Source organism: Nerophis lumbriciformis, linkage group LG06 (genome assembly GCF_033978685.3).
Source record: "Nerophis lumbriciformis linkage group LG06, RoL_Nlum_v2.1, whole genome shotgun sequence".
In the NCBI taxonomy this organism is placed as follows: Eukaryota; Metazoa; Chordata; class Actinopteri; order Syngnathiformes; family Syngnathidae; genus Nerophis; species Nerophis lumbriciformis.
In genome coordinates, this window is record NC_084553.2 from 30168495 (window position 1) to 30196286 (window position 27792).

At 40.7% G+C, this 27792-nt stretch overlaps 1 protein-coding gene across 1 annotated transcript; it reads left to right on the forward strand.

Annotated features, from left to right (window-relative positions):
* The first annotated feature begins 650 nt into the window (after positions 1–650).
* On the forward strand, positions 651–26355 carry sltm (SAFB-like, transcription modulator). The gene is made up of 20 exons (XM_061964080.1): positions 651–826; positions 1463–1550; positions 1628–1683; positions 4506–4530; positions 5707–6688; positions 7223–7266; positions 7349–7461; positions 7552–7701; positions 18789–18901; positions 18972–19111; positions 19201–19301; positions 19386–19439; positions 19511–19626; positions 23855–24014; positions 24239–24354; positions 24746–24922; positions 25012–25317; positions 25395–25530; positions 25600–25757; positions 25839–26355. Exons 1-20 carry the CDS (start codon positions 692–694, stop codon positions 25939–25941), a joined length of 3273 nt encoding a protein of 1090 aa, XP_061820064.1. The 5' UTR covers positions 651–691; the 3' UTR covers positions 25942–26355.
* The last annotated feature ends 1437 nt before the right edge of the window (positions 26356–27792 follow it).

Genomic DNA, 27792 nt, shown 5'->3' on the forward strand with positions numbered 1-27792 from the left:
AAAAGGCTGACCTCACTCAGGTCCGCATGGAGCTGGAGGGGTGTGGCCTCCAGCTCCGGCTGAAGATCGGGAGATTTTCGGGAGAATATTTGTCCCGAGAGGTTTTCGGGTGAGGTGCTGAATTTCGGGAGTCTCCGGGAAAATTCGGGAGGTTGGCAAGTATGCATTAGTGACGTGTACCACAGTTAAAGGTGTTCCTTCATTAAAGAGCACCCAAGTGAAGACTTGTACCAACCTTTTCTTTTTAGCATGACATGCTATTAAGACTTACTCCTTATAGTAATTTTTACTCTGAGTCCATTACTTTCTATTTTAATTGAGTATATTTTTTGTTTTAGTACAATATTTTATAACTCTGAACATAGATTGGCAGTTTTGAAATCATGTTACGATCAGACAACTATCATGAAGTAATTGAGAAACCATTGAGTAATAGAGTAGTAAAAACATCTTTAATAGGAAACATTTGTATTGTTGAGTGTTCAGTAGCATGAAGTAACATTTTCACGTGTTAGTTTTATGATTACGTACCCAAAATAGTGTCAGTTAAGCATGTCAAAGTCAGTGGAGTTGTTCAGTTCGTCCTCCGCTCCAATGTACGGCGCTGTCGCATTTTAAGGAAGCACAAACACAGCAAAGAAGCATACTGACAGGAATTCAGTCTGCGCAGGCGAATTCGTCAGTCAGTAAAATGGCGTCGGGGGCCATTTCCAAGGCGTTAAGAAAAATATCAGAATTAAGGGTCGTTGACCTTAAATCTGAACTCAAACGAAGGTCTTTGGACACGTCTGGTGTTAAAAGTGTGCTTGTCGCCAGGCTAAAACAGGTAAACTCTACCAATGTCTTGTGTATATGGAAGTGTATTAATGCGTAGTAGAGCAGCTAACCCGAGCTACATTTTAGCATGTGATCTAGCTAAACCACTAGGTGAATGGAAGTGGTATAATATTCATACATTATAAAAAAAATATTGTGAAAGTACTCCAACTATTTGTGCACATACATAACACATGGAAGCGATCTTACTCGACTATATTGCAATGTGTAAGTACAGATAATGTATAGCAAAATGATACCCTTGTAACCGAGCCATGTCGAAACCTAAACACGTTCAAATTTCTTCAACTCGTTTTAGTCCCAAACGGATTTTGTGTAATAGTCTTGAGGCAGGATACACGAAGAAAATGTAGGCGTACGTGTTCTTTGTCCGTAGTACTTGTCCTTTGATACTATAGTATGGTCGTTGTTGCAGTTGCGTGACGTTTTGATTTTCCATATTTGCGGGGGTGCTTCCTCTAAGCTTTGACGGCTGAATTATATTAGCTAAGTGTTTGAACAATTCTTTCTTCCATCACGAATAATATACACGGTTGGATTTAATGTCCATATGTTGTAATTGTGCTGGGTGTAATCGTCTTTGATAATATTGAACGTGTTTCATAAATATACATATTTGTCTTAGGCTGTTGAGAAAGAAGATGGCGACACTGGTGGTGTGGAAATACTGCTTCCTGTAAGCACACCTACTCGTAAAAGTGGAAAAGGCAAAGGTAATGTAATGTTTACATCACCAGAACTGTCTCTTCTAAAATAGCACAGTTTTGAATGTTTGTACTCCTCTTTTTAGGAAGGAGAATGGATTCGGACTTAGACACTACCACAGAAGATGACATGCCTTCTAAGGTAAGTGACACACAGTACGTTAGGGCTGGGCGATATGGCCTCTTTTTATTATCGCGACATTCTAAGGCCATATCGCGATACACAATATATATCTCGATATTTTGCCTTAGCCTTGAATGAACACTTGATGCATATAATCACAGCAGTAAGATGATTCTATGTGTCTACATTAAAACATTCTTCTTCATACTATATTAATGTATGCTACTTTAAAACTTTCATGCAGAGAAGGAAATCACAACTAAAAAAATCACTATTTTTTTTTTTATACGGTGTTGATCTGGAAATGTTTGCCTCGGCATTTTGATGGTGTGGGCGTGTGGCACCGAACGGAGATGTTGACATGCGGAGTAAGCACTGTTCATTCTCTAGCAGGTGACTTTTTAAATGAATGTACATATTAGCAGTAATGCTACTTTTTATAGCAACGCTTTCGCCCCACACTTGACAAATTACGGTTGTCTGTTCCACATATTCCCACTTGAAGCCAAACCACCGCCAGACGATGGACCCCCTGCTGTTTTTTGGGGGAATTAATTATTCCTTCAGTTGTTACCAGATTCGCACCTTCTTTCTCTCGTATTACCGCTAGCATCACAGCTAACGTTAGCCATGCTGCTACTTTTTTGCTGCGCGAGGGCGTATACGTATGTGACGTATGTCGTGACAGTATGCAGTGTTTCCCACAGGACAGGCATCTATTTGTGGTGGTGTGGGCGGGGGGTGACGGCGGCAGCGGCGATGACCAAGAAGAACGCGGAGTTGGAATATAAGTACAACACTTTATGTACATATTTAGCTCATTAAAATTACCGACAGGAAGGCGAGAAACACTTTATTTCAACAGACTCTGGCGCCGTACCTGTCGTCAAAACTCCAAAGACCGACTGCACAGTTGCGCTAACAAAATAAGAGTCTCAGAAAGCTGGCGTGCACAAGCTAGCAAGCTACGGAGTTTGCCAACAATGTATTTCTTGTAAAGTGTATACAAAGGAGTACAGAAGCTGGACAAATAAGATGCCAAAAACCAACCACTTTCATGTGGTATTGGACAGAAAGGAGGACTTTTTTTCTCCTCCATTCGAAAATGCGGACGTTATCAGCACCACTGTCTGATTCCTATCAATGCAAGTCATCACAATCAGGTAATACACCAACTTATATTCTTGTCTTCATGAAAGAAAGGAATCTATATGTGTTAAACATGCTTGTATTATCTTTAAACACCTTTAACTTGTGAACAATATTAACTATATGTGTTAAACATGCTTGTATTGTCATTAAACACCTTTAACTTGTTAACAATATTAACTATATGTATTAAACATACTTGTATTATCATTAAACACATTTAATTTATTAACAATATGTGTTAAACATGCTTGTATTATCTTTAAACACCTTTAACTTGTTAACAATATTAACTATATGTATTAAACATGCTTGTATTATCATTAAACACCTTTAATTTATTAACAATATTAACTATATGTGTTAAACATGCTTGCATTATCATTAAACACCTTTAACTTGTTAACAAAAACATATATTTCATAAATAAGTAAATATAAATTATATATATGAATGAGGTAGATCCCCACGACTTGATCAATTGAAAAGTAGCTCGCCTGCAGAAAAAGTGTGAGCACCCCTGAGTTACACCCATCTGAACAGGTCAGCCACCTGTTTAAAGCCCGATCACAGTTGAAATCTTGAAATGAAGGGCCTTTAATGGCCAAAACATTAACCTGGACAACATTTTAACAGCTGGTTGGCTCAGATTTTATTCTTTTCATTGCATTTACATGCTGCAGTGGACAGTGGACAATTTAGCTTCATTATTAATGCAGTATCTGAAGCACCGTCTCCACGTGTGTTTATTGACAACAGGGTTATAACCTGGACACGTTAGCTCGTCGGTATGGTGACACGTGACGTGACAACAGCGGCGGTGTTAATGAAGCAGCATCAGGCTGCTCACCGTGAGTGAAACGCTCGGTGAAATCGCGGATTAACGTTAAATATATGACGAGCCGCGTGCGATGCAGCTATAACCTATCTACCTACAACCTATATTACCCTCATATTTTGATGCGGTCGGTCCGTTCTTTTACTCCGCCGTCTTCTTCTTCTTCTTCTTCTTCTTCTGGCCCACCAGGTGAATTAAGTGCTATTGGCGGAGTTACAATGCATAGTAGGCTACCGCCACCTACTGCACCGGAGTTGTAACTACAAGGTACATTCACAGACAGAGTCCCATTGCTTTTATGAGCGGTCGAGCGAGTCAAAAGCCGAAAAATCCATTTGTGGCGGACGTAATTCTTTCGTGGCGGGCCGCCACAAATAAATGAATGTGTGGGAAACACTGGTATGTGACGTGTGTAGAAGCTGCCCTTGCTGTCTGTAAGAAGGAGACAGGAAAGAGCGAGGAGAGCCTGTAGTGTAATGCCAGCAGCTAAAAGCAACTGCGTGAGAACGCATACTCGAATATCACGATATAGTCATTTTCTATATCGCACAAAGACAAACCCGCGATATATCGCGCATATCGATATATCGCCCAGCCCTACAGTACGTTAATATTTCTCTTACACATTTTTGTTTTCTTTGTCTATTTTGGCATATTTTGTCTTTAAGCATTGCACACAAGACCTTACATTTAGAAATGGTTCCTCATCTGAAATGCATTGTGTTGCTTTAACAACACATAAACTAATATAAAAATAACAGACCTCCAACAACATAGTGGTACCATTGCCTTTTTGTTCTTCCTTGTTTGTGTTGAGCTACTTCCTATCTCACTTTACTTTAATCTTTTCTAGGAAATGGAGTGTGAATCGGAGAAAGGTATGTATTCTGACATAATGTCCATGTTTTCGAATATGTTGTCTTACATCTTGTCCAGGTACAGGCAAAACAATCCTGTATGCATCGTTTTTTATTTATTTCATCTCATTTACTAGAGGAGGTTTAATTTACCACTTTACAAAATGGCACATTTAATGTTGTGGTATTTTTGGAGATTTGTTGTGTAAGTAATTTTGTTTACCTCTTGCACATTTGTTGCGCTGGAAATGGGTTGCACTGTACCACCTTTTATTTGGACTGCACACAGGCTTTGTAGGAGGTTTGCTGTTGGCATCACATCACCTGCCCAATACAACTGCCACATTCCTGGAGTCTCAGCATCCAAAGGATGCATTCTGATTATGTTGTCCAATGAATTGTAAGACAATTCAAATAATTTGCAGGTGATTTAAGAATAATCACCAGTTCTTCAAAAATTTTCACTGGCATTATGGATTGCCCAATGTGAACTCAGCAGATTTCTAGTCAATTGGATATTAAAGCTGTCAGTCATTGTGTGTGACGGCCCAAGGCTTAATAGAAGATCAAGATTCCCTCTTTGATGGGCAAATAGAACATCGCGGGACTCTTCCAGGAAATCATCCATCTTCACCGCATACATTGCTTTCTAATGAACTTCAGACTGATGGTTTTTTTTGCAGTGAAGAGTTACAGCGTGACAGTTATATGGGACTTGGACTCCAACATCAAGACGGTTTTGGTTAAAGAAACACATTATACACACAGCTGTGTGTTTCCCACTGGACACATTGCTGCATGTTGGACTCTGGTGAAAGACCATCCTCAGAAGGAAAAATGGACTTCAGAAATGTATTTTAAAACGTGCAGATGACCTTTAACCAACTGACCACTGTGATGTCGAAGGGATGATGATTGAGACTTTCCTCTTCATGGACATTTGCCCTGCCCTCCACTCCCCTTACGGAAGGTTACAATCTCGATGACACTTTTTTGGAGGTGGTTAAGGAAATGAAGAACACTGAATCCGCACTCCCTTTCAGTGAAGATTGTGTGTTTTGTGTCTTCCTGTGGTGTCTACGCCCCCGATGACCACTAACACTAAATTTGCTTTCTATTCTACTTGTAGGTCAAGAAATATGCAACATGCCCATGTTAAAAGTTTTTTGCCATGTGTATCCTTATTAATTCCCTCAGATATAGCTGATACAGATGATGGTACACAAGGAAAATGTAAGCCTGCACTCTGCGAGGACATCACTCAGGCTGAGGCTGAGACGACGGCTGAGGTCGAACCAGAGACAGAAGCTGAGGTGGGTCCCAAGCCTGAGATGGATGCTGAAATAGATGCCGAGCCAGAGGGGGTCGCAGATGCTGAACAAGAGGCCAACGCAGATGGCGAGCCACAGGGTGACGTCAAGGTTGAGGCTAAAAGAGAGGCTGAGCCTGACCTCGACGCTGAGCCTGACCTCGAAGCTGAGCCCGATCGAGAGGCTGAGCCTGACCTCGACGCTGAGCTCGATCGAGAGGCTGACGCTGAGCCCGACCGAGAGGCTGACGCTGAGCCCGACCTCGACGCTGAGCCCGACCTCGACGCTGAGCCCGACCTCGACGCTGAGCCCGATCAAGAGGCTGAGCCCGATCAAGAGGCTGAGCCCGATCTCGATGCCGATCCCGACCTCGACGCCGATCCCGGTCGAGAGGCTGAGCCCGACCTTGATGCCAAAGCTAATTTCATCTTCAACGATCTCGAAGCTGAGCTTGACGTGGAGACTGAGGCTTACTTCGACTTGGAGCCTGAGCTAGAGTCCGAAGACGAGATGGCCATTGATGCTTTGGATTCCCCTAAGGAAGCCGAGGAAGATCACCTATCTGTGTCGATCCAAAATGAAGACGCCATCACCTTGGAGGTTGATGGTGATGATCTTCTTGAACCAGGTAAACATGTGAAACTTCCAGATTCAGAGGCCGAGAAGGGCATCGATGGGCCTGAGGCCTCTGCCGAGATGAGCCCAGATGATATGAAGATTGAAGAAAAAGATGCTAAAGATCATGATGGTTCGTGGGACGAGCACTCAAAGGACGACAGAGAGGCCACAAAGAAAGCTGAAGCTGGGGAGAAAGACAAGGATTCTGGGAAGAAAGGCCCCTCTACGGGGGTTTCAGGTCAAGCAAAGAGGTTTGTCTTTTTCTATGTCAGTTCTTCTATCAAGTTCCTCTATAACAGCGCAACATTGTGGCTAGCCTCAAGATATTTTTGGCCTTGAGTGAAGTGTTCACTGATGATCCCAATTCTGCTGTTTGCACACCTTCATTTATTTTTGGCATAAATTGCAACAGTTACCAGGAGTTGAAAAAACCCTCTTTATTTTGTTACTTTTTCCTGTTCCAGCGCTAAAAGCCTTCTGCATTTTGGGCAAAAGTGCATTTAATCACTATTAGTTCCCTTGGTGGCAGTTTTTTATCCACAATCCTGAAGATTTCAGTCAAGGAAATGAATTGGCTGACATGATCTGACCCATCACCACCGGAAAAGCTCTGAAGCCTTTGAGACATTGTCAAATCTCTATGCCTTGCTCACAGGTGTTTTTTTTCTTTGAAAAGTACAAAACGTCTTGTTTTATTTAAATACAGGTTTTTGTTGTAACTTCACATGAATAATTAATTTGCTAAAGTTCATTTGTTCTTTGCTGTTGCAAATTTTGCTTTGTAGCTCTTCACGAGAGAGAGATGGAAAAGATGCAAAAGGTGAACACGGTAAGATGTCTCCGAAAACACTGATATAATTACTTGAAATGCGTTTTTTAAAATACTTTCTGAATTTGTTGTGTGAACGCAGTTGTCGGCGGCAGCAGCAGTATCAACAGTAGCTCTTACAACCTTTGGGTGAGCGGCCTATCCTTTAACACCAAAGCAGCAGATCTGAAAAACCTGTTTGGAAAATATGGCAAGGTAAATAATGGGGATTTGTGTCTCACATAAAATCAACACTTTTTTTCCCACCGCTATTCTGTCATCAATCAAAACATTTATTTTTGATAGGTTTTAAGTGCCAAGGTGCTAACAAATGCTCGCAGCCCTGGTTCAAAGTGTTATGGCTTGGTGACGATGTCTTCCAGTGCAGAGATGACACGGTGCATCTCTCAGCTGGACTGCACTGAGCTCGATGGACAGCAGATATATGTTGAAAGCGTAAGTTTTCAACAATTAGACCTCAAAACATTCCACATCTCATTGTTTTTGTGTTCTTGTCAAAAGTGTCAGTTGCAGCAAAGACAGTATTGAGTCTATAGTTGCAAGTAACAACTATTTTGATAGTCGACTAGTCATTTACTATCATAACAATTAATCGACTAATCAGATTATGAAGCCTACACATACACGGTTCTGTCTCTGCAATGTTGGTGAAATCAGCAAAACTAATTTCCTTCATCGAGACTCTGAAGAGACCACTTTTGTTGCACCGGGTTAAATGATGCAGAAAAAGGTGAAACTAATACATGTTGAATAAATAATAATTCTCAACTCTTACTATTTGCATGCAGTACAATACACAAACATTTAAGTTGTTTGCAATAAAAACAGTCACATACATGGCTCATATAAACGACACAACATCGCCATCTATTGGCCACTGCAATGAACCATGTCCCACAGCCAACACAATCACCAATAGGCAGTACAAATCACGTTTGTCTTGATAATCAAACATCGCCAATCTACATTTCCCCAAACAAACCCTCTTTAACTGTGTATGAATAATACAAGTTTTACATAGTATAACGCTACCTAAGGCATAAGATGTATGTAGATATTGCTGGTTGAACTGACTATCTTAACGTCTTCTTTTGTTGTATTTCCTGCCGAACTTCTTGTTTCCGGTCAGAAGACGTCACTTACGGTTTGCGAACTACGACTTTTTTTTTTCTATAAAATGAATGAAATCATATTGTAAAAAAGATTTTCTTAACTATCAATAAAATACAAATACTAATTTATTCTAAATATATTTGACATTACAACTTAGATTTAAACATTAAATTGGGGACAATGTATTCCCCGTCTGGCATAATTACATGGCACCCCCATACCATAAGTCTTTTGGGGAAGCGTCATTAGCTTTGTAGCAGATGTTGCGAATGACTCCCCCCATGGGTTTGATGACCTTCATCTTCACATGCTGAACTTTTCCATCTCTACTTTGAAAGGCCTTTGTTACCAGACTGGATGGCCATTCTTTCCTTGGTACTTGACTGCCCTTGAGTAGAAAGATGCGCTTTGGCTTGATGTTTGGACATTGGGACTGCCACTCTCTTTTTGCTTGCAGTGTTTGAAGGGATTTCTTGCGCCCATACTTGCCAACCCTCCCGGATTTTCCGAGAGACTCCCAAAATTCAGCGCCTCTCCCGAAAACCTCCCGGGACAAATTTTCTCCCGAAATTCAGGCGGAGCTGGAGGCCACGCCCCCTCCAGCTCCATGCGGACCTGAGTCCGCTTTCCCACAATATAAACAACGTGCCTGCCCAATCATTATAACTGTAGAATGATCGAGGGCGAGTTCTTGGTTTCTTATGTGGGTTTATTGTTAGGCCGTTTCAATAACGTCCTCCCAGCGCGGTAACAACACACACAGTCACGTTTTCGTCTACCGTAAAGCAGTTCAACTGTCTGCCGTAATCAGCAATGTAGTGACACTCTTTAAACAGGACAATACTGCCATCTAGTGCATTTGATGAAAGCACTTTTGTGCGTGCCACACAGCAATGCATCATCAGAGAGGGTGTTCAGCATGGTTAGAAAAATAGTGACAGAATAAAACAAGGATGGACAAGTCAACCCTTAACTCAACAATGAGTAGATGAGTGTTATGTGTGTGTATATGTGTAAATAAATGAACACTGAAATTCAAGTATTTTTTTTTATTTTTTATATACCGTATATTACCAAATAGTAGCCCGGGCGTTTATTTCACAAAATGGGGTCAGACCCCGGGCGGCTATTAGGACATGGGCGGTTATTTGCACAAGGCTTTTATTTATTTTTGCACCAGGCCATTATTTGGTTACAATGGTTAGTGTCCAGTATTTTTTTTCGTACTAAAAACTTTAAATGTAAAAGCTAATGTAAACATACAAACAAAAAAACAAGACTATCAAAAGACAAGAGATCAACAAGGCCTCAACATGACAGTAGTGCAACAATTGTCAAATAGAATACAAATACTAAAAATAAATAAACTTTTTAAATAAAGCAGCCTACCGGGAAAAATAAAATTATGGTACCAAGTACTCAAGTATAAAACCCACCATCAAAACAGAACAATAATACTGTCACTGTCCTTTGCCTTAATGCGGATCATTTTGCGGGACACACGGTGGTTCAGTCCACGAACGTGATGTATCCACTGACACAAATTAGCATCAAGCTCGTCGCTCACTTTCTTCCTACCTCCACCAGATAAGCGAGCCCGTTTTCCATCGATTGCCGACTGAGATTGTAGTTCTCCCTTTTTTTGTTTCCATTCTCGTACACGTTTTGGGTCAACGTTAAACTGCCTGGCCGCTGCCAAACCAGAATTCTGCTCCGCATACTTCACAACCGCTAGCTTGAACTTTAAGTCAAACTTTCTGTTCTTCCCCCTTAAAGTATTCCCGTCCATCAGTTGTGGTGTACCGGTATCCTGTTCATTCAACTCACTGCTGCTGTTGCTTGCCATGTTGAAACTTTTCCTCGTGGGTTTGTTGTTGTCGTTGAGTGTGTGTTACGCTATATGCGGTCACCCATTGCAATATGTTGATTACCCAGAATCCCCACGTAACGTCTGCTGTTACCGTAATGACCAGAATTATTGCACCTTTGCTTTTCCTTTTAGCTTATAAATTGGGTTTAATGAAGTCAATATGATTTTAATCTAAATTATGCAAATAACAGCCCATGAGCGGCTATTTGGACATAGGCGTTTATTAGGAAGAGGCGTTTATTTCACGAAATGGGGTCAGACCCCGGGCGGCTATTAGGACATGGGCGGTTATTTGCACAAGGGCGTTTATTTGGTAATATACGGTATATATATTATTATTTGTATATATAATTAAAAAAATATATATTTATAGCTAGAATTCACTGAAAGTCAAGTATTTGTTATATATATATATATATATATTAGGGCTGCAGCTAACGATTATTGTTCTATCGATTAATCTATAGATTATTTTTTCGATTAATCGGTTAATCTATAGATTATTTTTTCGATTAATCTATAGATTATTTTTCCTTTTACCGATTTTTTTTTTAATTTAAAATGAAGAGGAAAAAATAAATGTAGGCCAGTTTTTTCAAAAGGCATGGCTTTTATTTACAAAAAAAAAAGTATGGCCACTCAGTCAACATTGACAACAACATGACAAAATATTCTGTAACAATGTAAACATTTAAAACTTTTAACATTTAACAAAATTAAAAGTAGCTTATTTGCTTTTTAATGTGCAAATATAAAAGTAAACATCCAGTGCAAATCTTAATATTCTGGAATAATATAAGCATTTCAAAAGTAAAAGTATTGCTTATTTTGCTTTAAAATGTGCAAAAATAAAGATAAACATCCAATACAAAAAAGTGCAAAACGGAAATATTCTGTAACAAGTGTAAACATTTCAACAAAAGTAAAAGTATTGCTTATTTGCTAAAATGTGCAAAAATAAAGCTAAACATCCAATACAAAAAAGTGTACAGTGTAAACATTTCAACAAAAGTAAAAGTATTGCTTATTTTGCTTAATAACACAACAATGATAGTATGATTAAAGTGAAAGTTAATTGTTCGTTTGTACATAGTATATGTAACTGTTAATGTTGTAAAAGGTATTTGCACAACTAATTAACGTTAGCGTTTGTGACACGTCTTGTGCCGTGGGGTTCTTTCAGGACCGACAGACTGAACGCCAGACGGCTTTGCCAGGTTTACAATCTTTTAATTTTACACACAGTCTTTTCTCTTCCAACTGCGCGGATCGCGCACCTGGGCACGATTGCGGCGTCGCTCCCGGCGCGCCCCGCCTCGCCGCTCGCTCGCCGCCGCCGCCTCTCCACAGCGTTAAAGAGGAGCGCGTCTTTGTAAACACTGAACAGGCACGCCAAACGCGCCTCTCAGAGCGAAACGGTGCTTTAGTTTATGAATTTACAACGCAGATACAAATGACACATTCATGTTTTTGTGTAATAATGACAACATATACGCACGCGGACGATTGACTTGTTGATGGTGATGGCAAGAACGCTGTCGGGGGTTTTCTTTTCAAATGTTCGTTCATAGCCGTTGTGCTGCTATGATAGGCCATTTCCGCTCGACACAGTGTGCATACAACAACATTATTAGGCCGTTTATTGAAATACTCCCACACTTTTGACGACTTTTGGCGTACTTTTTTCCCCTCGCTCGCATCGTCTGCTTTGCGCTCCGCCATGACAGTAAAGTAGAGTGACGTAAATATGCGACGCGCCGACGCACAAAAACGGCGTCGACGTATTTACGTAACCGATGACGTCGATGATGTCGACTACGTCGACGCGTCGTTTCAGCCTTAATATATATATATATATATATATATATGAAATACTTGACTTGGTGAATTCTAGCTGTAAATATACTCCTCCCCTCTTAACCACGCCCCGCCCCCACCCCCTGAAATCGGAGGTCTCAAGGTTGGCAAGTATGCTTGTGCCATCTGTGCCATTTTTGTATGTGTTTCAGGTGCATCATGGCACAAATTAGTGACTTCCATAAAGAGAACTTGACTAATCTTTGGGAACCGAGCTGCTTGGATCTGGCTTTTGTGATTAGGATTGACACCAGAGGCAGCATGTCTGCATCTGAACTTGGTCCACAAGATCTAAGATTTTTTCAAGGGTGGCATGGATCAGTTTGGACCAAATACTAGGTACATTTGGGTGGTTGGTGTTTTTAAAATGGCCAGCAGCAACAGAATGCATGAACTCATCTGCAGGGTTCTGAGGCGTGTAGTTGGGAAGCCGCCGGCGTGAACTCTTTAAGGGCAATGGGACGACCCATTTGTTGTAAGAGTCTTTCAAGTTGTTCATCGCTGAATATTTTCATGAATTAAGCATTTTGAGTTGGAAAAGCAATGTGGTTGTCCTTGGTCCTCTTGATTACATCTTATCCAATATGGTCAATAGTAAGAGTAGATTCCTCCCCAAAACATCCTGCAATGTAGTTTGTCACTTCAGTGCAGACCTTGTGCACTCTAACAATGTCTCGACCCAAGAGCATCATGATTTGGGCAACTGAATCCACATCTGGGATGAGATGAGCTATTGATTTTAAATGAGCATGGTGGAGAGCAGCATCTGGGTTTGGAATCTCACTCCCTGTTTTCAGAAATGCCATTACATTCTGTAAGGTTGGGTAATAGAATTTGGATCGTTCCCTCATATCCACTTGCCCTCCTTTCTGTTAGTTTCTTTACTCCTGCACATGTTATGAGTGTATGGAGCACTTGGGATTTTGTCTGCAAACACTTCCAAATGAACGAACCAGCGACCTATTGTTCTGCTCGTCCATAATTGCATATACCTTCACTGCTTTGTCTTTGTGACTGGCTGGATATATTTTCACAAGGCAAATATTGAAGCAGGGTCGGCCTTCAAGGTCTCCACAGCAATCTTTGGTGCATTTGGTTGTGACGTTGGTTTGAGGCAAAGTGCTGACTTCCTCCTCACCATATTCTGGAACAGGCTTCTCCACACTCCTGTTGATAGTGGGGATCCTTGATGTAGGGCCATAATATGTCTGGATACTGGACCTGCACTTTACAGTTCTTAGCAATGTGTGAAGGCACACAGCAATTGAAGCATAGATTGCATTTTTTCAAGAACATTTTGCAATCTTCTATGGGTTTTTCTCTGAAAGCTCGGCACGCAAGTAAACAGTGTGGTTTCTTAGAATAATCGGATTGGATGAGGACTTAGTCAAGTCCGTATTAGCCCTGGGGGTTATTTCTGTTTTGCAAGATGAGATTCTTTGATGTCTGTTTTGGCTGCCATGCTGACCTTTCAGTCCTGGGAAAAATGTGTGTGATGAAGCTAAAGCTTGGGTAATTGATAATGCTTGCTTCGTGCTTAACAAATTCTACAAAAAATGGAAATAGTGGATAATGCACATCCCCTCATCGTTTATAAGATGCACCAACTTAGGCCTATTTCTCTTTTAGACAAAAGGGAAGTTTCTCCACCCTCTTGCTGTGTCAAAGAGTAAGAAACCTTCCTTAACTGATGGAAGTTCCATCAGAAGATCGCCTCACATCGTTAACTTAGCATGGTCCCTCTTTGGAAAGGTGTCAATCCACACAAAGCGAGCATCTTCTATAGCTTCTGTTGAGCCATAAGCTTGTTTGTATCTTGCCCATAGCGTGTTCAGGCCTGCTTCTGGATGATTGATGTGAATTGCTGTGATCTATTCAGCATGCTCTTTCGACTCTTCTCATAGCCTCTTTAAAAAAGATGCATCTTCTCACTTGCTGTTAAATCCAAGCCACTTGTGGCAGACAGAAACGAGCGTTTCCATGGTGTGTAATTCTGAGGCTTATCATTGAATTGGAGCAAGCCCGTAGATAACAGTTCACGGAGTGCAAAGTATCCCACTAAATAATTTGGGTTGGCATTGCTATTGTTGGTGTTAGTAGATATGGAGGTGATTCACCACTGCAGTGGTTTTCAGGTCTCACGTAGTGTGGCAGAGTAGAATGGCATTTTTTAAACTTGACTTGTCATGCTTCACGAACATATGTATCTCCACTAAATTGGTCCTGCAAGGGGGTGTGGTATGCCTCTGATTTAATTGAAGCATCCTCTTAATTTTTGATGTCATTCTGTCTCGAAAGCTTTGGCTTGTTCAGTGATATACTGTTGAGTGTGTTGTGTGGTTGCCAAGGGAGTTGAATTACAGAAAGTATTACAGAAAATACTACCTCTTACTTTAATGGTGTCAACTGCAGTTTCTAGTGCAGGGGTGGGCAATTAATTTTTACCGGGGGCCGCATGAGCAACCCGAGCACTGCTGGAGGGCCGCGTCGGCAATATTTCAATTAAATTTTTCGTAAGATGAATAATAATAATAATAATTAATAGTAATAATTTAATTTAACCTAACTTAACTTTATACAAAAGCAGATTGCTTTTGATGGTTTTATTTTTAACACTGTCTTACACTACACTTCCTCATGTATAACACAATGCAAAAATGTCAAATTCTACACAGGGTTAATTTAAAGTTTATCTTGCATCCTCTTTAAAAGTCCAACATTTTTCCCCGTCAGATTCGGACAACATTCTGTTGTCACATCTACCAGCTTGTCCCATTTCAATCCTAACACGCATTTACCTATGAGAACAAGTCATTACATGTGGTTGTCTCTTTAATTAACTGCATGGCTGCCAGCTCCTCCGTGATTTGAAAGTCTGCAGTTATCCCACGTAAGAAGATGATTAGCTGGGCGGTGTCACATACATTGCAGCTCTCGTCCAAAGCCAGCGAAAAACTGTCAAAGTCGGCCGTTCTGTTCTTCAGCTGAAGCTCCAAGTTTCCGGGCATATCAGCGCAACAGAGTCCAATAAGCACTCCTTAATAAACTCTCCGTCAGAAAACGCCTTACTTTTTCTGGCGATTTTGTGAGAAATGACGAAACTTGTCCTGACGGCTGCATATCTGGGGGTGTGAAATATGGCAAAAAGTCCTTGTTGGGTTTGCAGTTTTACCATCAACATATCAGCCTCTCTTGCGCGCGCTTCATCAGACAGATTCCGGTATTTTTCCTCGTGCTTCGTCGTGTAGTGGCAATTGAAATTATATTCTTTTAAACACAGCAACCTGTGTACCACAAATTAAGCACACGGCGTTACCTTTAATTTCTGTAAAGAAACACTTGGCAGTCCATGTCTTGTTGGAAACACGTCATTCGTCATCAACTTTTCTTTTTTTAGCGTGAACTGACATCTCGGTGGTAACTGTGCATCACTTGTTGCTGTGCACCTTCACCCAGACACACGCCCATAAATAAACATTTTCAAAATAAAAGCAGCACAGTTGTGTATTGCACGCACGACATAGATGTTTTTTAAAATGTATTTTGTAATTTGTGATTGCTGCTGTTCACATTCACTCACAATCACACACGCGCATACGTCCACATGGAAGTAATACAAATAACGCTTTTCAAAACAAAAGCAGCACCGTTGTATTGCATACTCGACATATACTTTTTTAAATTTATTTTGTAATTCACGCGGGCCGGACAGGGACGCACAAAGGGCCGGATGTGGCCCGCGGGCCGCAGAATGCCCAGGTCTGTTCTAGTGCTTCCGCTTCAGTGACGGCTGCAGCGGTTTCTTTATTGTACTGTACCATTTGAATTGATGTTTCCAACGTAGGTTTCTCCAATTTTAGGATCATTTCCTCTTGGGCAAAGGAAAGACAAGCTTTTCCTGCTTCTGCTCTTTCTCTCGCCTTGGCTTTGGCAGAGGCTGTTTGACGTTGTCGAGTGCACAGAAAAAGTGTGAAAGTGCGCCTTTGACATGACTTGGTTTCCATCTGACCTATTGCAGTTTGCTGGCAACTTCGGGTTCAACACTGATGAGTAGGGCATCCACTAATTGAGTATGATAACCCTCTTACCAGCGAGTCCATTTTATCGTTCCCACTGGGAAGCCATTGTTTCACTGTTTTACCTCCGCTACATTGAGACAGCCAGCTAAACTTATTTCCTTTATCAAGACTCTGAGGAAACCACTCTCGTTTCACAGGTTTAATGATGCAGAAAAAGGTGAAATTGTAATACAACATTGAATAAATGATCACTTTCAACTCTTACTATTTGCATGTATTACAAAAAAGATATATTTGCTATAAAAGTCACAATGTCTTTACATACATGGCTCACATAAATGACACATCGCCATCTATTGGCCCTTGCAAAGAACCACGTTCCATAGGCAGTAGAAATCACATTTGTCTCTAATCAAATATCGGCAATCTACATTTGCCCAAACAAACCCTCTTTAACATTGCATGAATATTACATGTTTTATATACCAATGATGCTACCAAGGCATTAGACGTATGTACTTATTTCTGGTTGAATTGACTATGTCTTCTATCGTTGTATTTTCCTGCCTTCCTTTCTGCTTCCGGTGACACTGTCTGAAGACGTCGCTTCCGGTTTGCGACTGCTACTGTTTTTCATTCATGAAGTCACGTTCTAAAACGATTGTAACTCCTGCTCCAATATATGATCGTTTATTAACGGCGCACAGATTCTTTTACTTTGCTCGGTTATCATTATCCTAATGATGTAACAAATAGCTTAATACGCGTATTAACAATAACTATACAAAGTGGGTGCCTATTAATTTGTACTATTTATTTGGACAAGACAAATTGCACTTACCATTAAGTAGAAATGTTGTTCTATAAAACTTGTAGTATTGGTGCACCAACAGGAAAAAAGGAGGAAAATTGCATTGCAAAAAGTACTAATTTAATAAATCACACAAAAGCAATGCACTAGCAAACAATTCATGATATGCACATTCACAATAGCACAGCAAGATTATAATAGCAGACAATCTCAATAACACACCTGGTAGTTGCAGTGTGAGGCCATCCTTTATTTGCTGTAAGAAAAGTCTGCTATGGCATCTTTTTCATTCTCATCACAATTAAAGACTTGCTGCAAAACAAAGGCACATTCGCAGATCAAATCCTTGAAGTGAAGGGGCTGCAGGATCACTAGCTAATATGCTAGTTCAGTTGTTGTCTAGCAACCCAAAGTTATACAGCAAAACTGTGAAAGCTTGGACACATTTAAAGCATTTCTATTACACAAAGTGATCTCTAAGACAGGCTGACACAACTCTGACCGGTGCAAGGTACAACAATTGTGGAAATAAACTTGTCAGGAGTACTGCTAGCCTCGAGGCTCTTTTGAAATGGCCGCGCCGGTGTAGTTGGACGGAAACAGAATGTGACGTCGTATGCCTAGCCTCTTCAAAATGGCCGTGCCTGCATGTTCAGAAAAGGATGTCCTCAAAATGGCAGTCCTCAATGGCTTCAAGCAGCATGCTGAATGAATGAAAAAAGTGTTTGTACGCTGAGACATGGTCCGCACACAGAGGCTTAGCTTAGTTGGTGCGATGTAAACGTAAACCGAAAAGGATGCAAATAGAGGCGGTTGTGAATCGAGGTTCCACTCTATATTAAAATTATTGTAAGTGGCATTAAAAAGGCATTAAATTAGACTTGCTAACACCTGCATAAACCCTGTGTTAGGCACTAACAGGGACAACTAATTCATTTAGAAATATTTATTTGTAGTGTAACTGATGCTCATTAGGCTGTTACGAAAACAAAAATAACTTTTCAACTTTTGTTCAGTTAAAAGCAAAACAAGAATAGTGCTGACAAAACAATGCATTTTTTAAAATGAAAACAAAGGACAGTCAAAATAGCAGCAATAAACACAACAAAACACCAAGGCTGTCTAAAGTCCTCAAAAATAAATAATTTTGTGATATGTTTTAAAAAGCTGCACACTGGTATATTATTGATTAACTCCTGCCATTTTTAGCAATTTCACACAAATGTTATATTATTGTATTATTGATTCATTCCAGCTATTTAATAGATTCTTTATTATTTTATGATAGCAGCGCTCAGTACCTAATATTTTTTTGCGTGTGTTGGTGTATGTGTGATCGACATGTTATTGTTTTTCTTCTTTGCACTGCAAATTGACATTGCTTTGCACCTGAAGTTCCTGACAAAAAAAACACTGTCTATTAATATAGGGTAGTCAAAGTTTACCTGGCGGATATTGGCTAAAATGATCATTACATTTATTACACACGACCTTGTCTCATACTTGTTATATAGCAAGCAAACTCTTATCGAGTTGAGATTGCATCATGCGGATGTCCGACATGCCTGCGCTTTAAATACGCCCACATCACAGATGTACTGCCATTAAAAACAAGATCGGCTTTGCAAAATGAGCAAGGTTTTTAACAAGATTATGATGAACTGTCTCCACACTAAACATTTTTTCCTGTTCAATGTTGCGAGTGGCCGTGCGGATTCACTTCCGTCCAGAAAAACACGAGCATTTACGTCACCGACAACTTAGTCTGCGCCAAATGTTACTGTCTATTTGTTGCTAATGTTGACAAATCCTTGTACCCGTACTTGAGTTGTCTATTCATATTTTTTTGTAGGCCAAAAATTACCCCTTTAAAAAGGAATCTTCAAAGACTGATATGGATGACAAAGCAAGTAGCAGCAAGTCAAGTGAAAAGCGCAGTTTGACAGGGTCAAAGCCTTCCAACAAGTGGGTGATAGAATACAATTTCAAAATAACTTTTGATTAACTGACTTATGGTTATCTCCATTACATTTAGATCACAACCCCCTCACAAAAATGACAAATCTGTGGAAAAGGACAAAGATTCTTCAAAGGCTGCAAAGGGTGGCAAAACTGATTGTGGTTCTACTAGTTCAGGCCAAGGTCCTTCAAAGAGAGATGACCGAGGACGTGGACGTAGGTTTTAGTCGTCTTGTCATCTTGCACATTTAAGATATTTAATTTGTTTTAACGGATGATTATTGTTGTTGTTTTTTCTCGCTCAGGGGCAAAGAGCCCTGGTGATATGGTGGCGGAAGATCAAAACAAAGGAAAGTCAAATGTTGTGAAAACAAGACCTTTCAGGAAAACAAGGTATTTCGAGAAGGTAAGATATGTTTTATAATTATAAACGCACTTCTTCTTGTCCTGGATGTCAATCATGCTCCAGTGTTTCCTTCTTTGTTCCCAGCCTTTTAACATGAATGATCAAAGACGCTCTAAATGGTTCATTCCTCCTGAAGAGGTAATTTTTCATTTTTCTTTCTTGGATTAATTTGGTTTAAATGTCACATTGATGTTCTCCTCTCCCCACAGTTGGAGATGGTTAAAGGGAAACAGCGGCAATTTGCCAATAAGGTGGAAGACTTTCTTCCTTTTGAGAAGATGATGGAGCAGAAAATGCGAAACCGAAGAATCACAGAGATTCGCAGGTACACACAATCTTACAGTAAATGTGCATGAACTTCAATTCCATCAACACTTCAGCCGCGTGGTGCTAATTAATACATTTTTTCAAATGCATGGCAGCATGAGTACAAAATGGTGCAAACTATGGATGCCTCTGTTTTATGCTTTTGTTTTCTCCTTTTTTGGCTGCTCTTGACAATATATACAAAGAAAGACATAATTAGCATCAGGCAGTCCCTTCCTCCCATATTTCTGTTTTAATAAAACATTTGCTAACCTGTGTAGTCTTTTTGACCTGATTACCAGAGGAACAGCAGCATTCACTTGGACAAAGCAAACGTGCCAAAGTCTTGGTCCAGCTAATCTATTCTTCTTACTCATGTCCTCCGCTCCCTGCCCAACAAAACGGATCAGATGTTCCTCCTCACACAGACTAACAGGGACTTTGCATGTTCTCCTGCACGCTGTATCATTAAGAGCTGTCTTGGCACTATACCTGCCCGACTTCCAGCTCCACCCAGACGACCGCTTAACAAAGCTAACCCAGAAAATTAAAGGCTGTGGAGTCGGTTTCTACATGGAAAACAGTTGTATGGATGTTGTGGTGCTTAGAATCTACAGCCTGAATTAGGAGTCTGGGTTTATCGACTGTGAGCATTTATTTTTCTTTAGAATATGTTTTACCCCTTCATTATCATCAGTGTTTACATTCCGTCTGAGGTTGACATGAATCTTATCAGCCTACCGGTACTCTGGTCTTTATACACACCCTATCTATCTTGATTGATCTTGGTCCTTAAGAAATCTGCCATCTGTTGCTCTATTGGTGGTCATGTAGTCGTTTGAATGCACTGTGTTGAACCACCTGAAGAGGGTCCCAGGACACCCACTGGACGGGTCAGTGTGTGATCTATTTTGACTGTAGGAACACAGATGGACTTTCGCTCTGAGTTCAATAATTTACGGCTGTGCAATTGTTGAATTGTAATCCCGATTTTGGCTGCCACGATTAAATGAGTGATCATCAGCGATACTAACTTTTAAAGAGTGGACTCTGCTGCATATCAAATCTAGCACTTTCACAGCCGTGGCGCAGAAGAGCAATAGTGGGCTTGTCTTGAAGCCCAATTAAGAGCCTCCTGCCCACGCCTTGATACAATTGTGTGTGGGCACAAATGATCACACGGGCCGCCTCGCATTAATCTTTTCTCGGTCTGGTGCAGCCGGCCACCTGTATCACAGAAAATGTTGTTTTGTGTTAAAGGGGAACTGCACTTTTTTTGGAATTTTGCATATTGTTCACAATCCTTATGAGAGACGAGAAGACAAAAGGTTTTCTTTTTTTGCATTCAAATTTGTAGTAATCTGCTCGTCGTAGGTGGATAGCAATGCCGCTAATGGGAGAAATCCATTGTTCCTCTAAATCACTTTTAAAAATGCATCCAAAATCCGCCAACAATACTTCATTTATGTTCCCTAATCTGTATAATAACCAAGCTGTAGCGACATTGTTATTGTAAGAGTGAACACTTAGGAATTATTTTTCTAGCGTAGTAACACACAGCATTGCGACGGCATGCTAGCTTCTTGCGTCACCAGCTGAATGGCTTTTGAGTTTGTAATACACAACACAATGCGATAGGACACCAATCAGTGCGGACTGAAAAACAATCATATTACAGTATCTCTAAAGTATTAGCCCACATTTCATGTTTTGTTTGCACACAGCGAGCTCGACAGTATATGTACCGTATTTTCCGCACTATAAGGCGCACCGGATTATTAGCCGCACCTTCTATGAATTACATATTTCATAATTTTGTCCACCAATAAGCCGCCCCGGACTAAAAGCCGCGCCTACGCTGCGCTAAAGTGAATGTCAAAAAAACGCTGCGCTAAAGTGAATGTCAAAAAAACAGTCAGATAGTTCAGTCAAACTTTAATAATATATTGAAAACCAGCGTTCTAACAACTCTGTCCCAAAATGTACGCAAATGTGCAATCACAAACATAGTAAAATTCAAAATGGTGTAGAGCAATAGTAACATAATGTTGCTCGAACGTTAATGTCACAACACACAAAATAAACATAGCGCTCACCTTCTGAAGTTATTCTTCATTCGTAAATCCTTCGAATTCTTCGTCTTCGGTGTCCGAATTGAAAAGTTGCGCAAGCGTGGGATCCAAAATGGCCGGTTCCGTCTCGTAGAAGTCATCGGGAGTCAGTGTCGCTGTTGTTCTGTGAATCCTGCCTTCCGGAAAGCTCGGACCACAGTTGTGACCGAAATATCTGCCCAAGCATTTACGATCCACTGGCAAATGTTGGCGTATGTCGTCCGAGGCTGTCTGCCCGTCTTAGTGAAGGTGTGTTCGCCTTCGGAGCTGTGTGAAAAAAGCCACCCGGCCTCTTCGCGTAAACTTCCCTTAACCACTCGCTCATCTTTTCTTCATCCATCCATCCCTTCGAGTTAGCTTTTATGATGACGCCGGCTGGAAAGGTCTCTTTTGGCAAGGTCTTCCTTTTGAATATCACCATGAGTGGAAGTTAGCATGGCAAGCTAGAACCACAGTGAAGGATGACTTCTCATTCCCTGTGGAGCGAATATTCACCGTACGTGCTCCCGTTCCACAGTGCGGTTCAGTTGCTGTGAAATACGGTAGTAATCCGTGTGCGAATGGAGAGATTGCGTCTTTTTATGAACCGGATCGTTTAGTAGGAGCCATTTTGTGGTCTTTACAGATGTAAACAGGAAATGAAACGTACGGTGATATCCGCGCGTTTTTTCTTCTTCTTCCGGGGGCGGGTGAAGCGCTTCCTGTTCTATGGGGGCGGGTGAAGCGCTTCCTGTTCTATGGGGGCGGGTGCTTTCCTTGGCGGTTGCTTGCGTAGAAGAAGAAGCGCTTCCTGTTCTACCGGGAAAAAAGATGGCGGCTGTTTACCGAAGTTGCGAGACCGAAACTTTATGAAAATGAATCGTAATAAAGCGCACCGGGTTATTAGGCGCACTGTCAGCTTTTGAGAAAAATTGTGGTTTTTAGGTGCGCCTTATAGTGCGGAAAATACGGTATTTGTATTAACAGGCATGGTGTCCTGTTCAATATTATAGTGACTTACTCGATGGACAGTTATCTGTTTGGTCCATCTGGCTGGGGAAATTTTTTACAGTTGATTTTGGGTAAGTACTCCATTTATGTCAGCATAGCTTGGTTCCAAGTTCCTTATTTACAGCGTCGTGTCATGCCGACCTCACTCACTCTGCTTCCATCTGCTCTAACGTTTCACACTCTCTTCGTGCTCGCTTCTATAACCAGTAGTTCATTCTCTGTATAAATTAGGTTAAAAAAGAAAAGGATGTGAATCCTCATTTGTAAAAAAAAAAAAGTCATCTTCGTCTTCATTACCCAGGCATGTAAAATGAAATCTGCGTTTTTAAACATTCATGTTCGCATCAAAATATTACTTCTGCCGACTACAATACCAAAAAAAACCATCTAAACAAAATTTGTTGAACGCTTGCCGCAGTTACTCGCTGTTCCTCGTGCCTAAACGCTGCACTGAATTGCAAGACAGGGAAACGACAGAACGCAGAAACAAGCTTGCTAGTTAACATCATCTCGCTCAGGGTTTCATAACCTTTTTGACTTCGGGGCCCAAAAGGCAGAGCAGGGGATGTACTTTTTGTCTTCTGAGGACACACAACCTGCTTCAGGAGCTGTTAATGTACAGTAGTTCAGCACCACAGTCATTGAATCAGTAATCAGTTCATCTGTCACTGGTTTGGTATTGCGACCAAAAATAGACTATGTAGAGCAAAGACAGCCGAAAGACTAGTTATTTGTAATCAATATTGAGGTATTAATAAGCGGGCGTGCAAGATCCTTTGTAACTCATCCCACCCTGGTGACTGCTCCCTTCCTCTGGTAGGTGCAGGTCACAGCACACCAAAACCACAATACATTCCAGTGGCTCCTCTACCATTGCCAGCAAGCTTAAATAGTTTACCGGTATGTTAGCATATCACACTTAGCCATAACTTTTGAACATATGGGCTCTACCTTGTTATTGCTGCATATGTCAGTGACAACCGTTTTATCAGAATTTTTGTATTTGCAACTTTTTTAACCACCTGCTGGTTTAACAACTACGGTGGTCTAATTGCCATATGGGTATTGAGAAGGATCTGATATGTGGTTATTTGATTGATTCATTCAAAAAAGGTTGTGTTGATTGTGCTTTCCAACTTTCTTTAGGCACCGTGAAATTGCAGAACAGGTGCGCCGTCAACGGGAGTGTGAAGAGCGAGAGAACCTCATCCGCGAGCGCCAAAGACTGGAGATGGAAAGACAAAAACTGGAGAGGGAGCGCTTTGAGAGGGAAAAGCTTGAAAGGGAAAGAATCCGCATAGAGCATGTATGAACACAAAGTCTACTGATTGTAAAAGGAGGAAGTATTAATGTAGCGAACAAACTGGGAATCACTGATGTGAGGCTTGAATGTTATCTGGTGGCTGCTAAATGAGTCATTCATTTTCAGACATTTGAAGTGCAGGTGTAAAATGTTTTAAACTGGATTTTCTAATTTAAAATCTCAGATCTTGTCAATGTATTTTTTTTAATGTGTGCATTTTTGTTCAGGAGCGGCGTAAAGAGGCAGAACAAATGGCCCGCGAACAGGAGCTCAGACGACAGGAGCACATCCGCTTTGAGCTAGAGAAGAGAAATCTCAAAAGAGGCCGTGATATTGAACATGGGTGTGCACACTTTTTTTTTCCATTTGTGGTCAGACAATACACAATGTGTTTCATATAGAGGAAAAATGATGGGTTTCGTATAGACTGAAAACTATGGATTTCATATCGAGGGAAACAATGTGTTTGCTATATCAAGAAAACGATGGGTTTCAAATGGTGGAAATAGTGTGTGTTTTATATGGAGGAAAGTTAATTTATCTGGCCGTCTGTTTACATGAACAAAGTAACAAATGAATAAGTTATAGAAAAGGAAATAAAAGAGTGACAATATTATATTTGACAGCATAAACACTACACTTAACCGTTTTATTTTCTTCCTGTACTGTTAAGTTTGAGAATTGTAACAAAGTAACTGAACATTAATGACACAATGTTGTATTTGACATTTTAGCCGGAGGGACAATGCATTCTGGAACGGCAACAAGAAGATCCAAACTAATGCCACTGTCGGTCGTCCAAACCAAGGCCCCAACTTCAACCGGCAGCAGAATCGCTTCTCCAACTTCAACCCCCGTGAGAAGAGTCGATTCCCGCAAGCTGCTGTGGAGCAGCCCAACACGTATGACAGGTACCATTGTTCGACCATGTTTTAGCTGTTGACAATGGTTTAGTCACCTGTAGGCTGAAAGACATTCTAATTAGTACCTTGGTTTCCAGGCGTAACCGGTTTGAAGGCGAGCCAGAAGCAAAGAAGAGCCGCCACTCTCCTCAGACAACGGGCGCCGCCTTTGAGCGCTACCCCAAGAATTTTGAAGTGGTTCGCAGGGCCGATCCACCTCATTCCCGCACTGAACTGCGCGACACAGACCGTAGGGATCGAGATGAGAGACGGCCCGTTCAGATGCAGGACCGGCCAATGGTAGCCAGAATGTCCAGCAACATGTCACACCCCCGGACCCCAAGGGATGCAGGACACAGCTGGAAGAATGAATCCAGCATGAATGCCAACAAGGGAGATTTACGGTAACCGAAAACTACTTTTTCTGACGACAATCAATCCTTTGTTTGCTTTCCACTTATTCATGGTGGCGTTTGCACAGTGGGCCCATGCGGATGCGTCCAGAGCGCTCAGGTAGAGACGGTCCGGGTCCCGCACTGAGAGGAGGTTCCTCAGCCAGCCGAGGGAGAGGTTCTTTCAATGAACGTGATGTAGGGAGACCAATGGGAATGAATGAGGTCTGCTTTGGAACACAACGCATTTATTTGAATGAAGACTAGTGGCTGACTGCTCATTGGTGCTTGCAGTCTTTTAACTCAGGCCGCCAGGTGGTGGTGGAGCGTCACAACAGAGAGCAGGCCATGAGGAAGGACTGGAACGCTGGCTCAGCTTCCCAACGAGGAGGCTTCTCTAACAGCCGCAGGATGGCCAACAGCCGGGGCAGCATGATGTCTCCACCTTCTGGGTATGAAAATGGATTTTCAAAATGATTTCTGGTCTATTTTCTACTGAACTGTCAGTCATTGTTTTTTGTTTTAATTCCCAGTCACTCTGGAATCAGTCGGATCGTACAAATCACCAGCAACTCCATTCCTAGCGGTGGTAACTCTGGTGTATATAAATCCTTCAAGGGAACTCGCCCGTTCTGATGTCGACCAAATGCTGCCACTTGAAAAACTATAAAAATTGAGGTCTTTTCCAAGCTTTTTATTTTTTAGAATAGCAAATAACATTTAGGTGGCAACACCACGATCTACTATTTTGTTTGTTTCTATGTAGACTTTGTCTGCTATTGTTGCTGTCTGACCAAGTGTTCAATAGCTTCCTGTGCAAGTTCATTGTATTTCCAAGGTTTCAACTGGTTCATTTCCCCTGCAGTTGATGTCATATTTGTTAAATATCTTTTACTTAACCTAATGTTTACTTTGACAGTCATGTAGCTCATTAAGGAATATTTGTACAAACACATGGCATTGAAAGCTGTAACATAGTTGGCATGCATAACTTTCATACTTATTTGTGCATCTGAAAAATAAATCCTGTGTTGCCATAGAACATCTGAATGTTGCAAAGGACGACGACTGATTCTTTTAATTTTAAATATTTTTTATTATCTTGGTAATTCTAATCAGGTTGAATGTCCCTCGTCTATAAGGCATGTAGTTAAATATATATCACCATTTACATAATGTGACTGCAATGTGAAAGGCTACATTATTTGGTCATTGATAACAATGAAATCAGCACACATGAGTTAACCTCCCATGTTTGCTGCAGAAAATGAGAAGAAGACAAGAAATGAGAAACTAGCTCATACATATTACATGAGAACGTTACCAACAAAGCTTTTTGGTCAACATTTTGCCGTGCAACACAAAAGTGTGTCTCCCTTGGAAGTGTGCAGCAGTGTGGTTGTGTCTAACTAACCTGCACATGTTCATTTGCAACAAATTCACATTAAGTTGCTCTTTAAAAGCCAAACATGAAAACAGCCCTTTTCATCATGTTAATCATATTTCAGCTGGCTTGTAAGATTGCTACCAAGGTTAGAACCTTTTTGGCCATTAGTCTGTTTTGAAAAAGTACCTTTGCACACTGTTGTGTTCATTACAAAATGAGGTATGTTGCTTTGCTGTTGGTGCATATCAACGTGACGACTACTATGTTCCATTGTGTCCAAATACACATACAGCATTTACCTCACCATCACCAACTGTACACAAGGCAAACAAGAAAGCACGCTGACACACAATATCAATTCATCTTTTGATGGGCCAAACAAACATTTGATAGGGAAATCTTCCAAACCTTGTGAACCTTTAGTCTGAAATATTTTATTAAAAAAAGGGGCTCCGTTCACAAACGTTAACCCTCACTACTGTAATTATATTTTGTAAAAGCTCTCCTATGAAGGAATGGCAGCCTCCTTCACTGCAACATGATTAGCTGATGAAGAGAAGGAATAGAAAAAATTGCCACATTTTTAAATCCACGGAAAAATAAAAAGCGTCAAATAACAATATTATAAAAATAAAATCCTGCAAAAAAACTGCCTGAATTTTGAAATGCATTATTTTTCTATATAAATTGATATAGTTACATAAATATTTAGTAATTTAAGGTTTTTATAATTTTTTGGCTTATCCTGTCAGGGGTCGCCATGGCAAGTCATTCGCAGTAGTAACATAACAAGGGCTGCAGCCATTGATTATTCTAGCAATTAATATATCGATTAATTTGTTCTATTACTCGAGTAATCTAATAAAACACTTAATACCCTCAGTGTGTATTATAGGTAAGATAGTTTTAAGGCCGTTTTTCCTAATAAATGCACATCATTTATATGTGCATAGTTAGGGCTGTCAACTGTAATGCATTAACTCATATTTAGTATTGCATTCATCATGTATATACAGATTAATCACGGAATTTATTTTGACTGTACGGTAGAAAATGGATGGATGCTTCTTTACCTTGATCGTGGATGATGGTTATTTGTT

Excerpts from the sequence above, each read along its gene's own strand:
- sltm (XM_061964080.1), top strand. The coding sequence starts at position 692 with ATGGCGTCGGGGGCCATTTCCAAGGCGTTAAGAAAAATATCAGAATTA. Across the intron at positions 24,015-24,238 it reads AAAGAATCCGCATAGAGCAT|GAGCGGCGTAAAGAGGCAGA; the intron begins GTATGAACACAA and ends ATTTTTGTTCAG. Across the intron at positions 24,923-25,011 it reads CAGCCCAACACGTATGACAG|GCGTAACCGGTTTGAAGGCG; the intron begins GTACCATTGTTC and ends CTTGGTTTCCAG.